This window comes from Pipistrellus hanaki (assembly GCF_964339955.1).
Source record: "Pipistrellus hanaki genome assembly, chromosome: 20".
Taxonomy (NCBI): domain Eukaryota; kingdom Metazoa; phylum Chordata; class Mammalia; order Chiroptera; family Vespertilionidae; genus Pipistrellus; species Pipistrellus hanaki.
The window spans coordinates 412,922-428,643 of record NC_140522.1 but is presented as its reverse complement, the minus strand read 5'-3'; the positions used below and the strand labels follow the sequence as shown (position 1 = coordinate 428,643).

Below are 15,722 nucleotides of genomic sequence, written 5' to 3'. Positions count from 1 at the left end.
CGGACAGCCATGGGGGGGGGTCCCCTCTCCGCACAGCCCCCACCTCCGGGGCGAAGACGGCCAACGTGTTCTGTTCGGTGTATCTGTCTCTCGAACCCGCCTGGGCACTGACAATAAAGCACTCGGTGACTGGAGGCCAGCACGGGACCCGGTGTCTGTGTGTGCGTGTGCACGTGTGTGCTTGCGTGTGCATGCATGTCACAAGAGCCCTTTGCTGTCACAGGTGTGGGGCTCCAGGAATCTGTATGTATTAGACCGGGAGACTTTCCAGATGTCCTTCTGGACAAAGCCACGGTGGTGGGACCGAGGCAGAGGCGGGTTGGGGTGATCAGGCTGACGGGGTGGGGGGTGCAGTTGGGGGCGATCAGGCCAGCAGGAGGGACAGTTGGGGGTGAGCAGGCTGGCTGGGCAGCAGTGGGGGGGTGAGGGTTGGGGGGGCAGGTGGGAGCAATATCTCCTGCAGGAGCAGGCAGTTAAGGGTGATCAGGCCAGAAGGGGTGGCAGCTGGGGTTGATCAGGCTGGCAGGCAGAGTGGTTAGGGGCAATCAGGCAGGCAGGCAGGCAGGTGAGCGGTTAGGAGCCAGTGGTCGGACATCCCCAAGGGATCCCAGGTTGGAGAGGGTGCAGGCCAGAGGCTGAAGGACACCACCATCACCCCACCCCACCCCCGTGCATGAATTTTGCGCACGGGGTCACTAGTCCTTTATAAAAAGGGTCGGTGGTATCGTCCCTAACGTGCAGTCTAGCTGGAGGGGTCCTGGGGGAGGTGAGGCCCTCGGTATGCCTGGTTCGGTGTGGACGTGTGCGACGGACTTTCCCTGTGAGCGAGCTTTGTGAGTGGAGGACAAAGGTGCCTGCAGTAAAATATATTTTTAAAAATTAAAACAATAACAAAAGGGGTTCCCCCCGAGGCTCACCATGCATTTGAGAAACAGACTCCGTTTCTAACTCTCTTTTCCTCTTTGTAAAAAAACAATTAAAAATACATATTTAAAAAAAAAGAGAGAGAGAGAGCCGAAACCGGTTTGGCTCAGTGGATAGTGTTGGAGAGGAAGGGAGAGGGACAGAGAGTCAGAAACATCGATGAGAGAGAAACATAGATCAGCTGCCTCCTGCACACCCCCCACCGGGGATGTGCCCGCAACCCAGGTATGTACATGCCCTTGACTGGAATTGAACCTGGGACCTTTCAGTCCGCAGGCTGACGCGCTATCCGCTGAGCCACACCGGTTTCCGCAAAACCCCCATTATTCACCTGTACCCCTAGTATTCTGCTTTAGGGCTCCCTTTCTCAAGAATGACAACTAGGCCAAAACCGGTGTGGCTCAATGGATAGAGCGTTGGCTTGGGGACTGAAGGGACCCGGGTTCGATTCCAGTCAAGGGCATGTACCTTGCTTACGGGCATATCCCCGGTAGGGGGTGTGCAGGAGGCAGCTGATCTATGTTTCTCTCTCATCGATGTTTCTAACTATCTCGCTGTACAAAATCAATAAAATATATTTTTTTAAAAAAATCCCAACTAGGATGGAGGAAGGTGCGGTTCTCCTCTCCGACGCACGGGGCGCTGTCTGCGGAGGCCGCCGCGCACTCCCGGCCCCCGGCGCTGCCCCGCGGATTGGCCGCGCGCGGCCGCCGTCCTCGGGGGGCGGGGCCGGCCTCGGGGCTGGCGGGCTGAGCGCGGCAAGATGGCGGCGGCGGCGGGCGCGGCCTCGGGGCTGCCGGGGCCGGTGGCCCAGGGCCTGAAGGAGGTGCTGGTGGACACGCTCACGGGCATCCTGTCGCCGGTGCAGGAGGTGCGCGCGGCGGCCGAGGAGCAGGTCAAGGTGCTGGAGGTGACGGAGGGTGAGTGCGCGGCGGTGGCGGGGGCCGGGGCCGGGGGCCGGGCGGCCGGGCGCCGGGACCGAGCGGCGTGTGCGCCGGGGAGGCCGCGGGAGGGCGGCCCCGGGTCCCGGCCCCGCGAGCCCGGGGAGCCCCGCGCCGCCCCCGCCCCGGGCGCTGCCTGCGGGCCGTTCCCGGGGGGCGGCGCCCTTTGTCCGCCCGGACCGGGTGGGGGGCCGGGGGCGGCGGCTGCAGGCCGGGCGGGCCTTCCTCCGGGCCCTTCGGGCACCCACGTGCGCCTGGCCCGCCCCCCGCGGGGTCCCCCATCACCCCAAAACCGGGGAGGCCCTTCCCGCGCCGACTGGCACCCCGCGGGGTCCCCCCATCACCCCAAACCCGGGGAGACCCCCCCCGTGCAGCCTGGCCCCCCGCGGGGTCCCCCCTATCACCCCAAACCCCGGGAGACCCACCCCCCGCGCCGCCCGGGCCCCCGGCGCCGTGCGCGCCCCCGCCGCTGACTTGGGGTGTCTCTAGGGGGCGTGGGGGGCGCCCCAGGGGTGGAGCATCGATCCATGAGCCAGGAGGTCGGGGTTCCATTCCCGATCGGGGCCCCGGCGGGGGTGGCGGCTCGATCCCCAGTCGGGGGCCCGCCCAGGATGCTCCCTCTCATCAGGGATGTGTCCCTCTCTCTGTCCCTCCTCGCTGGAGCCAATAAAAATCTTAAAAATTAAGAAAAAAGGAAGACTGGTCTCCCCTGAATGGGACCTGCACCCTCCCGCACCCCGACAGAGCCGCGGGGGCGATTTGGGGACCAGCAGGTTCTGGGGTCCCCGTCCGAGCTCCTGCCCCCTGGGGTGCACGGGGGGGGGGGGGGGGGGGAACAAGCGACCGGCCCTGGAGCCTCCTGGCGGCCAGGCACCTGCAGGACCGAGCTGAGGGCCTCCCCCGGGTGCCCGGTGGTCCCGGCCCATCCCGGCCCGCCCCGCTGCTCCCAGGCAGGGCCCCGTCCGGCCCCACTCGGCCAGGTCGGCCCTGGGATTGCGGCCCCTCGCCTTCCTCCTCCTCCTCGGGGTCCCGGACGTGGAGGATCACACTGACGTGGATGGAGGAGCGGGCGGAGTGGACAGGGACGGAGTGGACGGAGCGCAGGCCGCGGGGGCGTGGCTGCGGGCCCCGGGGCAGGGCCTCTGGCGTGGCAGGTGGAGGCCTGGTGCAGACCTGGCCCCAGGCTGGCAGGAAGGCTGAGCCTGGTCCCGCCTGGAGCTGAAGGCGCTGCTTTGGGCCCTTGGAGGCTGGGTGTGTGTGTGTGTGTGTGTGTACGTACTAAGCATTTTATTTTACTTTATCTTATTTTTTAAGTTAATTTCTCCATTGATTAAGGTATCACATATTTGTCCGTAACCCCCCATTCCAATCCCTGACATCCCCCCCACTCATGCCCCCACCCCCTTATTGTTCTTGGCCACTGGTTAGGCTCATATGTGTGTGTGTATTTTTTTATTTTTTATTTTTTAAATATATATTTTATTGACTTTTTACAGAGAGGAAGAGAGAGGGGTAGAGAGTCAGAAACATCGATGAGAGAGAAACATCCATCAGCTGCCTCCTGCACGCCCCCCACTGGGGACATGCCTGCAACCAAGGTCCATGCCCTTGATCGGAATCGAACCCGGGACCCTTCAGTCCGCAGGCCGACGCTCTGTCCACGGGGCCGCACCGGTCAGGGGTGTGTGTGTGTGTGTGTGTGTGTGTGTTTAAATCGCTCGCTTCCTTAGTTTATGGGGGAACTACAGACGCACCCCGTGGTCTCCTGGTTTCCGATGGAGGGTGGTGAGTCCTCCAAGGCAGTCCTTGGCCTCGGGGGCAGAGCACCTCCCTCCCGGCTCCCCGTCTGTCCTCACACCGTCAGCCGTTCCTTCCCCACCTTCAGGTGGGGGTGCAGGTCCGGGGTGCCGGCCGGCGTGGCCCAGCTCTGTGGTCCGGCCCGGCGGGCCAGCGCAGAGCGAGGCTCATCGGGGGTGTGGATCTGAGCGGCTCCCCTTCCGCTTTTCCATGGGGTCAGATCGTACTGGGGTCAGTTAGGTACACATCCGTCATTGTTTAAGAGGAAGGTGTCACCGCCCTGGGAGGGAGGGAGGGAGGAAGGGAGGGCGGGAGGGCGCCATGCGGTGACGGAGATGGTGACCGGTGCTGGAGCTGTCCCTGCGGGCGCCATCGGTGCCGGCAGAGCAGGGAGCTTCCCGCTCAGCGATGGCCATGGATCTCCTTCTCCTGGACTCACCCAGCTTTCTCTTCCAGAGTTTGGGGTTCACCTGGCCGAGCTGACCGTGGACCCCCAGGGGGCCCTGGCGATCCGTCAGGTAAGTCCAGCCGGTTGGCCCAGGTCAGAGGTAACTCCCTGTCCTTGGGAGGGAAACTGTTCTGGGGGAGAGAGAGAGAGCAGAGCCCGTGTGTGAGTGACCCGGGGTTCGCACCGGGTAGGCCGGGCGGGTGCGTGGCGTGTTTACGTGTGAACATGCCTTTTCTCGCTGTGGACACACACGTGTTCCCTGCAGCTGGCCTCGGTCATCCTGAAGCAGTACGTGGAGACGCACTGGTGTGCCCACTCGGAAAAGTTCAGGCCCCCGGAGACCACGGAGAGGGTGAGGCGGCCGTTGACCGGTCCACCCAGGCAGCGAGGGCGGAGGGCGGGGCCGCGGGGACGTCCGAATGGTCTGTCGGTCTGTCTGCACAGCAAGGACACAGGCTGTCAGGGTCTCGCACGCCGGGTCGGCCAGCCCTCAGCCGGGTGGGGCTCTGCGGAGCACGCGCAGCTGGTCTGAGGCCCCGGCGGCTCCCCCCGCAGGCGAAGATCTTCATCCGGGAGCTGCTGCCCAGCGGGCTGAGGGAGTCCATCAGCAAGGTGCGCTCCAGCGTGGCCTACGCCGTGTCGGCCATCGCCCACTGGGACTGGCCCGAGGCCTGGCCCCAGCTCTTCAACCTGCTCATGGAGATGCTGGTGAGCGGAGACCTGAACGCCGTCCACGGCGCCATGCGCGTGCTGACAGGTGAGGGGCCTTCTGGGTGCGCGCGGGACCTCCCGACGCAGCCGCACAAGGGGCCTTCTGGGTGCACGCGGGACCTCCCGACTCAGCCGCACAAGGGGCCTTCTGGGTGCACGCGGGACCTCCCGACGCGGCCGCACTAGCTTCACACACACACACACACTCACTCACACACACACCCCGTCACGGGCTTCCTGTGGGGCCTAGGAAGGTTTCCTCCCTCAGTCTCCTGTCTTCCCCTTCGTCTCTGCCTGTCCCCGTCCTGCCGCACAGTTAGTAGCTGTCCTTCCCGGCGCGGCGCGACCCGCAGGCCGGTCTGCACCTGCTGCCGCTGCTGGGGAGCGGCCCCGGACGCAGTGTGAGGCTCCCCGCCCCCGGCCTCCCCCGAGCAGACGCTGCTCCTTCTCTCCGCAGAGTTCACGCGGGAAGTCACGGACACACAGATGCCGCTCGTGGCCCCCGTCATTCTCCCGGAGATGTACAAGATCTTCACCATGGCCGAGGTACCGGTCCCCGCCCAGCCGCAGCCCCCTCCCGGTGGAGCCCGGTGCCCGCCGCCCGCCCCCCGCGTGAACACGTCACCCTCCCGCACCCCGTGGCCCCGAGTCCCGGCCGACGGCTCCCTCCCGCCTCTCCGAGGCCTGGCTCCCGCTGGGCACCGAGGGCAGCCTGTCCCCGCGGTGCCCACAGAGGTCCTGTCCCCGTGGACGTGCCGACGAGCTCGGACACAGCAGCCTGGGGGGTGCGGGCTGGGCGGGCCTGGGGGTGCGGGCCCTGCCGGGCCTGGCTTCCCATCAGCTCGCCCCCGATGGAAGCCAGGGGGCTCATCCGCCAAGTCCCAGCCGGCTGCCAAAGGGCGGGACCTGTCCCGGGGCCGGAGCGGGCGACCCCCCGTCCCGTCTTCCCGTCAGGGTGCACGGCGCCGCCTCACGCCGTCTGCCTCTCCCAGGTGTACGGCATCCGGACCCGCTCCCGGGCCGTGGAGATCTTCACCACGTGTGCCCACATGATCTGCAACATGGAGGAGCTGGAGAAGGTGCGGACCCTGGGCCCCACCCCCACCCCCGGGGCGGAGCCTCCATCGCGGGCAGCAGTGCTGTGCGGACGCACCGGGGGGACACAGGGCTTTGGGGTGACTTAAGGCTTCGGGGGCTCAGGTCCTGCTGGAGCCGGCCGTCTCCCAGCACCTCGCCCTGCTCTGTTCACACGCGTGCCCAGAACTCACCGTGTGTTCGGCCTCGAGTGGACGCTCACTGGGAGCGCCGGCCCGGGCTTCAGAGGGGCTGGGAACGGGGGTCTCTGTGGGGCTTTGAGGAGGTCGTGCGCAGGGGGAGCCCCCGGGGTGGAGCCTGAGGATCTCGGGAGCCGCGGAGGGCCTGGCGGAGGGCCTGGCCGGGCCGCGTCCATGCTGACTCCGCTCTCTGGCTCCAGGGTGCCGCCAAGGTGCTCATCTTCCCGGTGGTGCAGCAGTTCACCGAGGCCTTCGTGCAGGCCCTGCAGATCCCCGACGGGCCCACCTCCGACAGCGGCTTCAAGATGGAAGTCCTCAAGGTGAGCTGCGGCCGCGGCGACCGGCTCGGCCCGGCCCGGCCCGGCGTGCGGGCGTCTGCTCCCTGACCGCCCGCTGTGTCCCCCGGCGCAGGCGGTGACCGCCCTGGTGAAGAACTTCCCCAAGCACATGGTGTCCTCCATGCAGCAGATCCTGCCCATCGTCTGGAACACGCTGACGGAGAGCGCGGCCTTATATCCTTCCGGCTGGCCCGCGGCGGCTCCCCTGTCCCCGCTCCTCCCGTCAGCGTGTCTCCCCCGTGCTCCCCTCCCCGGCGGTGCTCCCCTCCCCTGCGGTGCTCCCCTCCCCGGCTGTGCCTGCAGCAGGTTGGCTTCCTTTACTCCCCGTCATACTTACGTGAGGACAGAGGTCAACTACACGGAGGAGGTGGAGGACCCCGTGGACTCGGACGGTGCGTGTGTGGCTGCGCCAGGAGGGCCGGGGCTGGCTCTCAGCGCGTGGCGTCGGGTTCCACGTATCTCAGGTCCAGGCAGACGAGTTCTCGGTGACGGGAGGCCCCCGGGGAGCAGTGTTCTCGGCGACAGGCGTCGTCGGTGTCACAGGCCACGTCGCTGTTCCCGGCCTAGTCCCGTCGTCCGCGCTCTTGTCGCTCACGCTGTCTGCGCCTCCTGCAGGCGAGGTCCTGGGCTTCGAGAACCTCGTCTTCAGCATCTTCGAGTTTGTCCACGCGCTGCTGGAGAACAGCAAGTTCAAGAGCACCGTGAGGAAGGCCCTGCCCGAGCTCATCTACTACATCCTGCTGTACATGCAGATCACCGAGGAGCAGGTGAGGCCCGGGGCTTCTGAACCCTCCTGCGGCATCGCGGCCTGGCCCTGCACCTGGCCCGCAGGCCGCGGCCCAGGCCCTCGCGGGGGGACCTCCTCTCTGTGAACAAAGAGCACGTGAGGCAGGGGAGGGACGCGGTCGGCCACAGCGCGACGTCACCTCCAGGGTGAACCCTATCGGGTGGGGGTCTGAAAGAGGAGCGGGGGCCCCACCCGCGGGCTCCGTCCCACACACGCTCTGTTCCCGTCGGACACGGATCTGGGTTGCAGGTTTGGACCAGGTTGGGGCACGTGGGAGAGGCAGCCAATTGATGCTTCTTTCCGATCCGTGTTTTCTCCCCTCTACAACCGGTGCCCGTGCTCGGAGGAGGGTGTTTTAAAATTTGCGGCTGGTGGACGAGCAGAGCTGGTGGCCAGCCCCTCGAGGGCACTGCCTTCTCTCCCACCTCGGGGGGTTTGCTTCTCGCACCGAAGAGAAGCGCCTCGAGCCGGGCTCCTGTCCCAGAGGAAAAGGGCTGAGTCCCCGAGCGCGGGCAGGGGGAGCGTGGCCGGCTGGCAGCCTCCAGAGCCTCCATCCGTCCTTTCAGATCAAAGTGTGGACGGCCAACCCCCAGCAGTTCGTGGAGGATGAGGATGATGACACCTTCTCCTACACGGTCAGGATCGCCGCGCAGGACCTGCTGCTGGTGAGGCCCGAGGCGTCCGGCAGCTCCCGGCCCGAGCCCCCCCCCCCCCCGCCCCCGGGCGTCCCCCGGGGTAACGACGGGTCTCAGGTGAAGTTGGAGGGTCAGGGTCGCTGTGCAGGGCCTGCTGCTGGTGAGGCCCGAGGCTGCGGGGGGCTGTCCCCTCTGAGGGCACGGCAGCCACAGAGACAGGCGCCGCTCTGCCCCCGACCTGCCCCCGACCGACCGGCACAGGCGGGCGTGTCCGGGACACTCGGGCTGGGCCTGAGGGCGGCCGTTCTGGGCGCATCACGTGGGCACCCGTCTGCAGCGACAGCGGCTTGCCCGGCGCAGACGCCCACGAGCCGTCTCCGCCCCCAGGCCGTGGCCACTGACTTCCAGGGCGAGAGTGCGGCCGCCCTGGCCGCCGCGGCCACTCGGCACCTGCAGGAGGCCGAGCAGACCAGGAGCAGCGGCGCGGAGCACTGGTGAGCGGGCGTCTGGTCTCAGAGCGGGCCCCCGGCAGTCTGCTCAGAGGCCGTCACTCCGCCCTCTCTGAAGCCGTGGGAGTACGTGGCTGTCCGGTCAGGCTCTCCGCGCGGGGGGAGGAGGGAGGGCTGCGGCCTTTCCTGGCGGAAGGTGGGCGCGGCCGCTCACAGCGCCGTCCGCACACGCAGGTGGAAGATCCACGAGGCCTGCATGCTGGCGCTGGGCTCGGTGAAGTCCGTGCTCACCGACAGCGTCAAGAACGGCCGGGCCCAGTTCGACATGCACGGCTTCCTCACCGGCGTGGTGCTGGCCGACCTCAACCTGGCAGGTAGGCCCCCGCCGTGTCCCGGCGGGCGGGCGGGCGGGGCTTCTCTGTGCTGGCCTTTTTAACGTCAGTGACCCGTCCCAGAGAGGTTTCCTGGGAGTTTCTGTGTCAGTTTTAACACACGAGCAGTGAAAGCTGAGAGAGTAAAGTGTCAAGTGTAAGCATCCGCCCCATTAGCTGCCTCCGGGAACCTGCCCGGGTGCCGGGAGAGTGACGGCCGGGTGCGGGGTGGACGGTGGGGAGACCGTGGGCCGTGCGGGGTCACTGGCCTCGAGGCCTCCAGCTCTGTGCTGACCGAGGTGCCTGCTCCTCGGTAGATGGCATTTGTGGGCACGTTCTAAGGACAAGACGACAGCGGAGGCTGTGGTGTCCGGCAGAGGCCCCGGGGCAGGACAGCCTGGCCGCGCGGAGGGCCTCCTGGCTGGGGGTGGGGGCGGGGAGAGCCGGAGCGGGTGGTCTTTGGTCTGAAGTGTTGTCTCTAGTGCGGGGTGCCCCGTGAGTGACGAGCCGGGAGGGGAGGGGGGCGTCACAGCCGGTGCTGTCCGGCCCCTAATTGCTCTCTCTCCCTCCCAGTGTCTCCCTTCCTCCTGGGCCGGGCGCTCTGGGCCGCCAGTCGGTTCGCTGTTGCCATGTCTCCCGAATTGATCCAGCAGTTCCTGCAGGCCACCGTCCGCGGCCTCCACGAGACGCAGCCCCCGTCCGTGCGCATCTCGGCGGTGAGAGCCATCTGGGGGTGAGCCGCCGCCGTGGGGCCGCTGCGCTGGGAGCGCGGCTCGGAGCGTCTGCCGGGGCTGTGGCCGGCGGGTCCTCGGGGAGCGGTCCTGGGACCGGAGGGGGCGGGCGCCCCAGGACCGCGTCCTGCTCCCTCGCCCCCGGTTCCCGTGACCCCGGCCGCGACCTGGCCCTTCTCTGCAGACACCGAGCCCACAGCTCGGAGCGCGTCGCCGCCGAGGGCTGCCCGTGCGTGAGGCACAGGGGAGCCGGGCCGTGGTGGGGTCGCTGCCTCCACGTGGGGGTGTGGCCTCAGCTCCGGCCAGGACCCTGGTCGTTCCCGGCCCTCCTGCCAGCCCAGAGGGCGTTGTGGTTGGGGGGCACTCTGAAGTCCAGCTGGAATCTCCCTGGATCCCGAGACCGCCCCCAGTCCTCCTGCCGAGAGGACATCGGGACGCGTGGCGGGCGCTGGCCTCAGCACAGGGCTCCTCCGGTGCCGCTCAGGCCCTCCGCCCGCAGACAGATGTGCTTTTGGGAACTGGGAGACCCCGGAGAGCACGGCGAACCCCCGGCCACGTGCAAACCAGCTCTAAAGGGGGTCAGCGGGCTGGCCCTGAGCTTCGGGCTCTGGCAAAGGCGAGGCTGGGCGCCTGGGGATCAGAGCCACGACTTCGCTGGCCGTGGTCCACCTGGGAGCAGCAGCTGGCGCTGGCGTGGTCATAGGCACAGTGTGTGTGTGTGTGTGTGCGCACGCGCGCGCGATTGATTTGAGAGAGCGAGAGAAACGTTAATCAGTTGCCTCCCGCGCGTGTCCCAGTCAGGGTTGAACCCACCGCCTTCGGTGTACAGGATGGTGCCCGACCATTGAGCCACCCAGCCTGGGTCAGAGCACCGGCTGAGCGTCGGCGGAGGCCTTGTTTCTGGCGTGGGTCCTCCAGCAGACGGCGCGCGCCGAGAACGCACGCCGGGAGGACCTGCCGGGGAGGGAGGGGAGGCAGTGACGCCGCCTCTGTCTCCCCAGCTACTGTGACCAGCTGAAGGCCTCCGAGAGCACGCACGTGCTGCAGCCCTTCCTGCCCAGCGTGCTGGACGGCCTCATCCACCTGGCCGCCCAGTTCAGCTCCGAGGTCCTCAACCTGGTGATGGAGACGCTGTGCATCGTGTGCACCGTGGACCCCGAGTTCACGGCCAGCGTGGAGAGCAAGATCTGCCCCTTCACCATCGCCATCTTCCTCAAGTACAGCAACGGTAGGCTCCCCGGGGCGGGCCTGCTCCGGGGGTGCTCTGCCCTGTCCTCCGCGAGTGAGCCGGGCAGGAGGCTCCGCTCGGGGTCTCCGTGGTCCCGCTGGTCCCAGGGCTGTGGCGTGGCGTCCACGCAGACCTGCTCGCGAGGCGAGGGCCACGCCCCGGCGTCCAGCCAGCAGCACGTGCAGACGGGCAGGCGGGTCTGTGTTGCCTTGTCCACTCAGATCCCGTCGTCGCCCTGCTGGCCCAGGACATCTTCAAGGAGCTGTCCCAGATCGAGGCCTGCCAGGGCCCCATGCAGACGCGCCTCATCCCCACGCTGGTCAGCATCCTGCAGGCGCCGGCCGACAAGCTCCCCGCAGGGCTGTGCGCGGTGAGTGGGCGCGGTGCGAGCACGCGGGGTGTGTGTGTGTGTGTGTGTGTGTGTGTGTGAGTGGGTGCGAGCCCCCTCCGCCCAGGCTGACCCGCCCCCTCCTCCAGACAGCCATCGACATCCTGACCACCGTGGTGCGCAGCTCGAAGCCTCCGCTCTCGCAGCTGCTCATCTGCCAGGCGTTCCCCGCGGTGGCGCAGTGCACGCTGCACACGGACGACAACGCCACCATGCAGGTGCCGTGCCGGCGGGCGGAGCCCCCGTCTGTGTTTACCCCGGCACCGGGGCGGCGGCTGCCATGCCCAGTCTGGGCTGTGGGCACCCTGTGTCTGCTGGGCTCACCCCCGTGGAGGGTCACAGACAGCTGGGGCGTGAGAGGGCTTTTCTGGGTGCTGCTCTGAGGAGCCGGGGGTGGGCCTCGGGAGTCTCAGGTGCCTGTCGCCCGGGACGCCGGCCTCAGAGGTGTGTCCCAGCACCAGGTGGCCCTTACGGCTGAACTCCGTTTGCTCGGCCACAGCCCCATGAGGCCCTCGCGTCTGTGAGGGCCCCGTGGGCGAGGCGGGACGTGGTGTCTGTGCTCTGAGGGAGCGGCTGGCCCTGGAGGCCGAGCCCCCGGAGACGAGGTCCCGCCTGCGAGGGTGAGCCCGTGCAGACCGGGGCGGCGGGTCCCGTCGCTGACCGCGCGCCCGCCCTGCCCTGCCCTCCCCAGAACGGCGGCGAGTGCCTGCGGGCCTACGTGTCGGTGGCGCTGGAGCAGGTGGCGCAGTGGCGGGACGAGCAGGGCCACGGCGGCCTGTGGTACGTGATGCAGGTGGTGAGCCAGCTGCTGGACCCCCGCACCTCCGAGTTCACCGCCGCCTTCGTGGGCCGCCTCGTCTCCACCCTCATCAGCAAGGCGGGCCGCGAGCTGGGCGAGAACCTGGACCAGATCCTGCGAGCCATCCTCAGCAAGATGCAGCAGGCGGAGACGCTGAGCGTCATGCAGGTGGGGGGCTGCGCTCCGCCTGCGCCGGGTGCCCTGGGAGACGCGGCCGGGGCCCGCAGGCTCCGCCCGGCCCTGACGGCGCCTCCCTCTGCGCAGTCCCTGATCATGGTGTTCGCCCACCTGGTGCACACGCAGCTGGAGCCGCTGCTGGAGTTCCTGTGCAGCCTGCCCGGGCCCACCGGCAAGCCCGCCCTGGAGTTCGTGATGGCCGAGTGGACGAGCCGGCAGCACCTGTTCTACGGCCAATACGAGGGCAAAGTCAGGTGAGCCCCCGGCTGCTCCCGGCTGGCCCGGGGCTCCCGGTGGGCGAGCCGGGCCCTCTGCCATCGCCCACCGGCCGGAGGCTGTTCCCCTGAGCCTGCCCTGCTCCTCCCGGCGGCCCTGGGCGCGCGTGCGCACACACACACGCACACCACACACATATACACACACATATATATACTCACGCACACACACACACACACACACGTGCGTGCGCACACATACACACATATACACACTGACACATGCACACACACACATATACATATACACACATAAATATACACACATAAATATAGACACAGATATATACACATACACACACACATACATACACACACACACACACACACACGAGCTCTGCTTTCATGTCAGAGTCTCCAGTGTAATGCTCGTTTCTGTGGGTGACCCCTGGGGGGTGGCCCCCGGGTGGTGGCCTCCGGTGGTGGCCTCCAGGGGCGTGGCCTCTGTGGGGTGGCCTCCGGTGGTGGCCTCCGGTGGTGGCCTCCGAGTGGCGGCCCCCGGGGGGTGGCCTCCGGGTGGTGACCCCCTGGGGGGTGGCCCCCGGGTGGTGGCCTCCGGGTGGTGGCCTCCGGTGGTGGCCCCCGGGGGGTGGCCTCCAGGGTGGCTGAGGGCTGCCGCGTGTGCCTGCAGCTCGGTGGCCCTGTGCAAGCTGCTCCAGCACGGCATCAACACGGACGACAAGCGGCTGCAGGACATCCGTGTGAAGGGCGAGGAGATCTACGGCGCGGACGAGGGCGTGCGCACCCGCTCCAAGGCGGCCAAGAGTGGGTGACACGGGGGCGCGCCCGGTCCCGCTGGAGCCAGCCCAGGGGACTGCCGAGCGCCCTGCAGCCGGCGCGGCCGGCCCGCGTCTGACCGGCCTTTTCTCCCCCAGACCCCGAGCGCTGGACCAACATCCCTCTGCTGGTCAAGATCCTGAAGCTGGTCATCAACGAGCTGTCCACCGTCATGGAGGCCAACGCTGCCCGCCAGGCCGCCCCCCCGGAGTGGGGCCCAGGTGCTCGCCGCCTCCGGGGCCCTGCGTCCGCCGGCCTCACAGCTGTCTCCGGGCTCCGGCCCGTCATCGTCCCCGCCCCTGTCCCCCTCCCTCCCGCCCCTGCCCCCCTCCCTCCCTGTCCCTGCCCCCCTCCCCGCCCCGCCCCTCCCTCCTCCCCGCCCCTGCCCCGCTTGAAGGACACCCGCTCTGCCTCTGAGCTCCCCGGGGTTTGCCGTCCGTGTGCCATGGGGGCTGCAGGCCACGGTCAGACGGCCCGTCGCCCGCTCACGTGGGGTGGAGACGTGTGGCTGAGCTGCTCTCCTCCCCCCAGACGACGCCAATGACATGTGGGAAGACGAGGACCAGGAGGACCAGGAGGGCGAGGAGGAGGGCGGCCTGGCGGGCCAGCTGCTGTCGGACATCCTCGCCACGAGCAAATACGGTGAGCGCCCGCCGCCCTTCCGCCCGCCGGGGGCCGCGGCCCGGCCCGGCCTGACACACACACACACACACACACACACCCCGCCGGGGGCCGCGGCCGGGCCCGGCCTGACACACACACACACACACACACACACACCCCTCCGGGGGCCGCGGCCGGGCCCGGCCTGACACACACACACACACACACACACACCCCTCCGGGGGCCGCGGCCCGGCCCGGCCTGACACCCCCCCCCGTGTGTGTGACAGAGGAGGACTACTACGAGGACGACGAGGAGGACGACCCCGACGCCCTCAAGGACCCGCTCTACCAGGTGGACCTGCAGGCCTACCTCACGGACTTCCTGTGCCAGTTCGCGCAGCAGCCCTGCTACGCCATGTTCTCCGGCCACCTCAACGACAGCGAGCGGCGGGTGCTGCAGGCCATCGGCCTCTAGGGGCCGCCACTCCGCTCCCGCCCCGGGCCCGGCCTCCTCCGCCTCGGCCGCCGCCTGGCCACGGCCCTCCTCCGCCTCGGCCGCCGCCTGGCCACGGCCAGCGACCTGACAGCGGGAGGCCTGGCGGCCCGCGACCTGACAGCGGGAGGCCTGGCGGCCCGCGCCTGACAGCAACCTGGCGGCCCGCGACCTGACAGCGGGAGGCCTGGCGGCCGTGCCCCGCAGCAGCCTGACAGCGGGAGGCCTGGCGGCAGGAGGCGAGCTCGCGTGGTCACTCCGAGATGCTGGACAGGACACTTCCCCCGTCCCGCCCGGGAGAGCCGTCTGCCGCCGCCTCCCGCCTGCCCGTCCGGAGACACTGCCGCCAGGACGTGTTCACGGCGGCTGACCCCGGGGCCCGGAGCCCCGTCCGCGTCCTAAACAGTGTTCACGCCCCGGGCCTGCCTGACCCGGAGAGGAGCTTCCGCCCCAGGACGCCTGGGCCCCGGGGGACAGCGGGGACGAGGGGCAGCGCCCCCTGCCTCCGTGGGCGACGGGCCCCCCGGCCGTCGTGGACACGCACACACGTGCACCCCGGTGCACATCGATGCACACCCGGAGCCAGGCGGTGGCTGTCATTTCTCCTTTTGTTTTCTCCTGGAAATCGGAGGAACGGATTTTTAGACCCGCCTCTCCCGGTATTTAATGCTCCTCCGCGCGCCCGGCCGCCGCCCTCAGGAACTCGGCGGCAGCGGCAGCCCGCAGAGGCAGCGTGTATTTTTCTAGGAAGTAAAGGATCTTCACAGACCAACGTGTCCTCGCCCCTGCCTGGTCCCTGCCCAGGCCTGGGGCCCGCGGGGCGGGCGGCCGGCGGCCTAAGGGAAGCTGGGTCTGGCGTGGGTCAGGCGAGAGGAGGCGGCGTTGGGGGGCAGGGCTCCCTCCCACGAGCCCCCCTCGGGCCTGTTTGTGACGGCTGCACAGGAAGTGGATGGGGGGTGGGTGTTGGTCTGCATCTCCAGGGCAACGCCTGCCACTCGTGTCCCTGGCGTCCAGCTCCCGTGTCCAGCAGAGGGACGTCTGCCTGCTGCCTGTGCCGCCTCCTCCCTCCCGGGGCCAGTGGGCCAGTGCGGACGGCAGTGCCTGGCCAGAGGGACCCCGAGGCCAAGAGCAGCCGCACTGGGGGGGGGGGGCCTGTCCCACAGACGGCGACATCAGGCCCCAGCGGCCGTGTCCCACATCTTCACGGCAGGTGCCCGAACTCTCAGCGGCGCCTCTGGGCCAGGAGGAGGGGAGAGCCGGCTCCTGTCCAGTGAGACCCCTCCGTCCAGAGGGGCGGGGCTGCTGGTTAGGGGTCTGTTGGAGGAAGGACGGGGTGCGCTGGGCCTGCAGGTCTGACCCGGGCTGAGGGCTCTCCCGGGGCTTGGGGGCAGCGGACAGGGACTAGGAGATGGAGAAGGACCCAGGCTGGTCCCGTCCGTGTGGCAGGTGCCATTCCCCAGGGGGGACTGATTGGGCCGGAGCCACGAGGCCACCAAGCCCAGTGAGGCTCCATGGACCAGCCGCCTCTCCCCAGCGCCGCCCCAGCCGGGGAGCCCCTGTCGTCGTCCCCTCC

At 68.6% G+C, this 15,722-nt stretch overlaps 1 protein-coding gene across 1 annotated transcript; it reads left to right on the top strand.

Annotated features, from left to right (window-relative positions):
* Positions 1–1,669: 1,669 nt before the first annotated feature.
* Positions 1,670–14,268, top strand: IPO9 (importin 9). The gene is made up of 23 exons (XM_084868549.1): positions 1,670–1,844; positions 4,119–4,180; positions 4,376–4,462; positions 4,666–4,867; positions 5,279–5,367; positions 5,814–5,900; positions 6,296–6,415; positions 6,507–6,607; positions 6,767–6,825; positions 7,049–7,200; positions 7,787–7,885; positions 8,243–8,349; positions 8,539–8,678; positions 9,249–9,408; positions 10,408–10,634; positions 10,856–11,004; positions 11,112–11,240; positions 11,714–11,989; positions 12,086–12,252; positions 12,905–13,038; positions 13,149–13,271; positions 13,582–13,692; positions 13,944–14,268. The coding sequence occupies exons 1-23, from the start codon at positions 1,688–1,690 to the stop codon at positions 14,129–14,131; spliced, it is 3,126 nt and encodes a 1,041-aa protein (XP_084724675.1). The 5' UTR covers positions 1,670–1,687; the 3' UTR covers positions 14,132–14,268.
* The last annotated feature ends 1,454 nt before the right edge of the window (positions 14,269–15,722 follow it).